The 7,300-nt window shown below is 36.6% G+C and overlaps 1 protein-coding gene across 3 annotated transcripts in view; it reads right to left on the bottom strand.

Moving 5' to 3' along the window:
* Window positions 1–7,300, bottom strand: part of NADK (NAD kinase) — a 52,978-nt gene that overhangs the window by 11,733 nt on the left and 33,945 nt on the right. For 2 of the 3 annotated variants that reach the window (XM_019511696.1, XM_019511695.1), the window contains exons 4-9: window positions 4,280–4,409; window positions 3,590–3,698; window positions 3,255–3,340; window positions 2,451–2,553; window positions 1,182–1,333; window positions 523–622 (exon numbers count right to left, since the gene is read on the bottom strand). In XM_019511696.1, coding sequence (XP_019367241.1) covers window positions 523–622; window positions 1,182–1,333; window positions 2,451–2,553; window positions 3,255–3,340; window positions 3,590–3,698; window positions 4,280–4,409 — 680 coding nt within the window. Of the gene's footprint in view, window positions 1–522; window positions 623–1,181; window positions 1,334–2,450; window positions 2,554–3,254; window positions 3,341–3,589; window positions 3,699–4,279; window positions 4,410–7,181; window positions 7,278–7,300 lie in introns of all 3 variants that reach the window. The other variant, XM_019511697.1, reaches the window with a different exon arrangement.

Here is a 7,300-nt window from a genome sequence, read left to right as displayed (position 1 = left end):
CCCCCCCCCCCCCCCCGAAAGTATTTAATAAAACATTGATTTTCCACCCCAACAGACTTACCAGCCAGACACTGCTCTCCAAGGTGCTGGGCTGCATATCGGCATTTGGATCAGTCGATGTGGTTCATTAATAATCAGCCATTGGTATTGGCCCCCAAAAAATCTTTATTGTTGCACCCCTACTTGCACCTAAGCACCATCTTCTAACTTCTTCCTTTTGTCCCCAATTCTCCTACACAAACAAGTTGCCATATGACACCTCTACGTAAGATGCATTCTGTAAGCTTCTTTACTGATGTCAGTGCTGCTCTGTGGACTGTGCCAGTTGCCTAAACTCACACTTCTTCTGCACACCCAGTTTTCAACAGCCCAGGAGCCAAAACCCAAGCTTTTATTTCCATCTCACAAAAACAGTGAGATGGAAAAAGTAAAAAAAGTAGAGGCAAGGTAAGTAGAAGTTAGTTTCCTTTTAGTATTTAGACAGGGACTGGTTAAGCTTTTTATCAAGAGCCGTTAACTTACCATCTCCTTGCACTGTGGTTATAAGGTGCCCATCCAGATAAACATCTACATTGGAAAGGTAGGAGGAAGGACCACGATCGACAACAACTTCATTTAGGACCTGGCATGACACCAAACCAGTTAATTTTTCTTTTTGCCTGACAAGAAAGTAATTGCCAAGGGACAAGTAACATATGTTTATGAAAGTTTCACCCCAATCTTCACCAGCTTATCTTGGTCTTTGAGTTGCTATATAATCCTGTCTTGGTGATCACCAGTAGAAATAGTTACTTGGTGCTATGGATAAAAATATATTTTCCAAAAGCAAGTTGCTGATGGTGCTAATAGGATTCCCCCTTTGGTTATATCCACCAGCGAGACATTCAATTGTAAAGGCCATTGTAATCAATTTACTCGTTTCAAAATACAAGAAAACATCTGGTACAGAGCAATATATAAACAAAGTATTATGATTATAGCAAATGCTATGTTATACAATACACCCTTTTCTTTATGGCCTATTTAGGAAATTACCTGGAAGCAATATAGAAAGTGTCATAATACTGGGTTAACAGAATATGATGAAAAAGAAGAAAAAAAACTTGAAAAACTTGAGTGTAGGATGAATTATTTCTTAGTTCTTTTGCTCATTTTCCATTTTACACTCTTCTGGCTCTAACCTGATATTGCATGATTTGCTTTCCCACTTCTTTCTCTAGACTTGTAGGCACCATTCCATTTTCTTCTATACCATTTTGTATCATTTTCTTCTCTCTGTGCTCCTTTACTACTCTCACTTTCAGCCTGCTCCGCAAAACAAGTGCTGCATTGCCTGCAATCCAAAAGGAAGGAAAGGATGAAACCCACACATGCACATACACTACAGTAGTACCTACTATATTATAAGCAACTTTACTATTTTCACAATAAGTTACTAACAAACTGTTATGAAATGATCTCCACTTTTCACTTGCTCAAATTTTCCTTACGTTTTTTACAACAGAAGGTTGTGGGCTTAACTTCCCCTCAAAACTGAAGTTGGGTGGGAATGAAAAAGACAACTTTAAGTAATGCAAACATATAAACCAACTACCCCTTTGAAAATTCAATGAGAATCTTAAAGCTTTATGTGCAAATGACCTATAACTGCTCAAGTCAGAAGCTAGGCAGTTGATTTGTTTGATAATCCTCACTGATACTTATGTAAGCTTGGCATAAAGAAACCAGTTAATTTTTATAAATTCACAAAATATCAATTTAGCAACATCAGACTTACATTAATGCTTTTTAATTACTTAATTATACAACAGGAATAGCTTTATACCAAGGTGACAAGTTATAGCATTTTTTTTCCTTCTCTCAAAAAGACTTCAAATACCAAGAACTAGTTTAAATGCACATTCAGGTTAGAAAACCAGCACTCGAGAGTCAAGGTTTCCTATTCAGTGAGAACTCACACAGCACGTAATTTTTCCGATTCTCCATGTCAACTGTTTATGAAAATGCCAAAAACATATGTAAACTATGCATTAACTCAAAAAAAAAATAAAGGAAGAAAAGAAAAGAAAACCTGGAACATTTAGAAGTTTCCTGATCATTGTAGGTCCAATTTCCTACTACTTTAATGTGATAATGTTCACAGGAACAGAGAAGTTAGGTCATTAAGATCTTCCAGTACCAACACTCCTAAATTGTTACATTGTGTGTGGGTCGATGAGTACACCCACATTATTTCCCTGATATTTCCTTACATGCTACAAGCACAAGGCCATCCCAACTTTATAAAACAATGTAAAAAACAATACTGCAATAAATCACTGCAGAATCAAAAGGACTGATTTTAGACAGTTCAGTTGCTAAAGGTAACTAACAAAACAGGAAGAGAACAAGCCTTTTAAAAGTTGCAAAGATAATCTTCTATTTTTACTACAGTGGAAAAAAATTCTTACCTTCTATAACCTGAGTAACTTGGGACTGAAAGTTCTCAAAGTTAAATGGAGTAAGAAATCCAAGAGATCCAAGATGAAAAGCCATAACTGGAGGTACACTACCCTGTCAAAAGGAAAAATTTAAAAGTTGTTCAGTGTTACACAACTAAAGCATGTGTTATCCCTGTTCTTTTTATGTTTAAGTAGTACCATAACAACTTGTCTGCAGATATCCTAAATGTGCTCAACAACAATTATGTGCAAAAATAAAAACAAAGATGGAATTGGCAATGCAGGGATGCTCAACACTGTCCTGAGGGTCAGATCAGGTCCCTGGTGCTATGTACTCTGGCCCATGGGGCTTCTCACAGATGTCGTGGGGAGCCCTCAGGCGGCAGGGTATGCTCCTGCACGCTAGAGGTGGGGTGTACAAGGCAGCACAGTGCCTAAGCTGGGCAGGGGCAGTGCTGAGTCCTGCACTGCTGCGACTGGGCATCAGGAACCCATGCTGTCCCACACACCAGAATCAGGCCTCAGGGTCTTGTGCTGCCCCAACCTGGCCAGCTGAAGGCGATGTGAGGACTTAGGGCCTGATCCCAGCGCACAGGGCCCAAAATGGCTCATTGTCTGGTGTGGGGCCAAAAACTTGAGCACTACTAACCTAAAGAGCTTTTATAGTGGAGGAACAGAGAAAGGTGGCTAGCCAGAAAGGTCTGAACAAGTAAGGAGAAAGCTTGCAAAAAATCTTCAAGACTGACTCCTGTGCAAAGTTCTGGCTGGGAAGAGCACCTCAAATAATAAACATTTATTTTCTATAGAACTAACCTGGAAAAGTGAAGAAGCATAAAGTAAGGTCCCATCTCCTCCTAGGCATATGATGAAGTCTATCTGATTGGAGATATCATCATAATCTAGAGGACAGCATTAAAAGGTTAATTTACATAACTTAAAGATTTCAATTTACACATGTAAATTTGGTGCAGCACACTAACGTTAATTTAGAAATGGAAATAATGAACAGACCATCAAAACAACATCTGCTTGAGTTTATCAAGGATAGATTTCAGAGAAACTTGATTCATCTGAACACATCACCAGGGAAACCAGAAGATGAAAAGGCAATATATCAGAAATTCAGTTTTAAAGAAGCATTACTCTACCTTCGCTGAAAGTGCAAAATTTTTTCTTCACTGGTCCAAAATTTTCATCATGAGCTATGGCTGGGTCTTCTAATACTTTCTTTTCTACATAAACTATCATGTTGTTCTCCTAGAAGAAGAAAAAAGATTTACTAATAAATCCTTTAACAATATAACACCACATGTGATGCTTCCATCAGTATTTGATACTGGTTTAAAACGCTGTGATTTTCACAAGTGCTTTTCAGCTTCTATATGTATTGTTAAAACGTACAGCAATTATTACTGTATTTTATTAATGAAACTGTCGTACAAAGGTCACATAATAAAAATTAACTAGTCTTTGGAAACTTAACTATGCTCCTGTGACACAACCATAATTCCAAATTAGCTAATTATTTTCTCAGTTTAATGGAATAAATATTTATCCTCATTCTGTATTAAAACTGCAGAATAAGACCCTTCATATAATATGCAATGAGAAGGGTAGTTTTCTTTAAAGGGAAACTACGCTGAGCTCATTTAGCAGGAAAAAAAAGACTGGTTCCACGCTGAGTTTTGCAATCAATCATTTCTATTGTTTTCCATACATTTGGACTCATTCGCCATATACAATTCTACCTCCATTTATAATTAAGCTAGAACAGCAAGTAAGAACATTTCATTTAAACTTAAGCACCAAAAGCTCTGATCTCTCCCAAGCAGTATTACCTCAGTAAGATACACGCACAGTTCTTTAAAGGGCTGTAGCAGACTAGCATCACGAATCTTTTTGATAACAAGGACACTCTTGGGAGGTTTGTTCCATGTCAACCGCTGGCTTGCTGGATCCTGAATGTGCCTATGGACAAGAATCCAAAGAATAAAAGCTTTATCTGAAAAGGTGGACCGTGTTAAAAATCCCCTGACCACATTTTGTCATTAAAAAATAGAAAGCAAGTAAAACATTAAAAATATTAAACACAACACCTTCGTATTGCCTAAAATGCAGCGCTTTTCCAACTTTCAGCAAATATTTTGCTGAATTTTGCAGCGGGACTATTCTGGTTCAGTCTGTACGGAAATGCAGAATGCTTTTAAAAAAAATTAGAGATCCAGGATACAGTTCAATTTAGTTTATAGGATTATTAATAATACATGTATACACACAATTTTTTTTTTTTTGAGTCAAACAGTGCTAATCTATACAGGGTTCTGACTAGATGGGTATTCTAAAACAAAAATGGTTTACTTCCGAGTATACAAAAGCTTCCCCGTTGGGTTGATAAACTCACATTATATTGATAAAGGTGTCCATTCCTGCAGCTGCAAACACGCTAGTCATGTTCATGAACAGGGGCTCTAATTCTGCCAGAATCATTGTAACAGCCACCAAGACACTTCAACTACTAGACCACTGCCTTAACACGGGTAGCAGTGGTCCTCCCCTCACCCTTTCATGGAGGATGACTCTATTTGGTCTGCTTCCTTAATAGCATAAAACATCCAATTAGAGAACTTGAAAAAGCAGCAGCATGAAAAATCTATGTTTTTCCTTCAACACCAATATAAATTAAACATTCATCTTGAGTCTATGTTGGTATAAGGAAGGGGAGAAACAGTTTTATCTCAATTCATTCTTTTAAATATACGTCTCCTAGTAAGTTCATGGAACCAGACCTAGTTTCAGCCAGAACCTGTTTTCTGCCAAAATTAAGACATTCTGTGGGTGCAGGATCTCTCAACTGCACAGTTTTTCTTCAGACAAATATAGCTAACTTACTGTCAACAACAGTAATGAGAGGCAGAAAGTATTACTTAAAAAAAAAAAAAAAAATCAATAACATTCTTAATATGAAATCATATTACAATCAAAAGCATCATACATTATGCAAGGAAATTTTTTTAACTCTGGTCTGGAAAACTCCCAATGCAAACATTGCCTATTTCCTCTTCTGTGATACTGCAATGGTGCTAACAATAGTTAACATATCTAAATAGCTTACTGAGAAATAAAAGCTACCAAACTCATTGTATTCTTTGATAAAAGTAAAATCAAAGCCAAGTTAAGACTTCAGGCACATCTTGGCACATAAGTACACGTTCCCCTTTTGGTACAGAGTAACAACAACAACAACAACCACCACCACCACCTCAACATTAAAAAATGGAAAGGACACACTAAACAGGCTTAACTGTGCCAACACAGAACAGAGGAAAAAACATACCAATTTAGTTATCCTCAAAGGGCGCTTTTTGAACGCAGATAAAACCAAAGAAGTGCCACCACCACCACTTTACTTCCCACATCTAAAAGAGCACCTAAATAAAGTACGTCAATACCTGGTGAAATCTGAGTTGTCACACTGGCAAAAATAGATTTTTTATTGTTATTTTATTTTCAGGTTATTGAATTCTCTTCAAAATTCCATATAAATTATAATTACAAGCTCATATTGCTTGCTATGAATTTAAGGGCAAAACAAGCAAACAAAAAAATTAATGTAATAATGCAACCTCAGCTGCAACCATATCTATGAAGCAACACTTATTGTTCTATAATCAGTCTTGCTGATTTGAAAACATGCAACTGCTTTTCTGCTTTACTTAACTTCTTAAATTACAAACTTTCAAAGCTAAGCAAATAATTTCTTACTTGTAATTAGTGGTTTATAAGCATCTCATTTTTTCCCATGTGCTGTTGGTATAATCCATGTAGAAAAGAGGATTACTGCAAATGCTGAACAAGCTAAATTCACAAACAGATTTGGAATCGCCTTCCACTGGCAGTTTGAGAGTTAAGAAAAAGTAGGGATATTTTACTGTCACTGCCTGTTCCAACCTGCAGAGTGGCAGTTCCCTGAATTGTAAGAAAGCTGAAGAGATCAGCTCGCTATAAAAGTAGAGCTGCTTGTATATATATTGTATGTACAAATATAGCGCTAACTAAAGACTATAGAGTAATACAGAAGCCCCAAACGTAGTCATTGAAACAAGACAATATTGTATATTTTCTTATGCACAATGACAAAATTTCAGGGGAACACAGGGATTGGATTTCAGCTACATCCATGCCCCTCTAAGACCCTAAGTTTCTTTTCTTTTTCATACTGCATTTAATACTGAGCCTCAGAGATCACCATGCAGTAGGACTAACATGCACTTGGAAACCCTCGCCGGTATCCTAATCAAGCTATTAACTGTAGTAGAATTAAACCCCTGAAAGTGCTGCTTTGAAGATCTACATATGAAAAAGGAACTACACAAGACAGAAAGTTACAGATAGTGCACCCAAGATTAATATTTTATTGCTGCAAAAACAAGAGCCAAAGAAAGTGGATTCAAATTTCACAAGCCATTTTCAATATTAATGACCCCTAAATAAATTGCAGAAGAAAAACAATACATGAGTTTGCAGAAGTTTTACATGCAGACCCCTGTACCAAAAACAAAAAGCATGAGAAGAAATAAAAAGGCTTCCGTGTAATCATGGTAACTCCCTGCTAACTTTAGGAACTAAAGGTTGTATTAACACTATTTCACTTAGTAATCTGAGAACACATCAAAACTAATACAGACTTTATTCAAACCCCGCCTCCCCACAAACAACTTGCGTTTATTATGCTGTACTTACCACTTCCCTGTAGTTCTATTAAAGTAGAGATTATTCATAACATGCTCAAAGATCTTCATGATTTATTTCAAAAAAAAAGTCAGGCAAGTTAAAAAAAAAAAAAAAAAAAAAAAAAAAAA

This window comes from Gavialis gangeticus, unplaced genomic scaffold (genome assembly GCF_001723915.1).
Source record: "Gavialis gangeticus isolate Ggan-Ray unplaced genomic scaffold, GavGan_comp1, whole genome shotgun sequence".
In the NCBI taxonomy this organism is placed as follows: Eukaryota; Metazoa; Chordata; order Crocodylia; family Gavialidae; genus Gavialis; species Gavialis gangeticus.
Note: the sequence above shows the minus strand (reverse complement) of the source record. Positions and strands in the feature narration are given on the sequence as shown.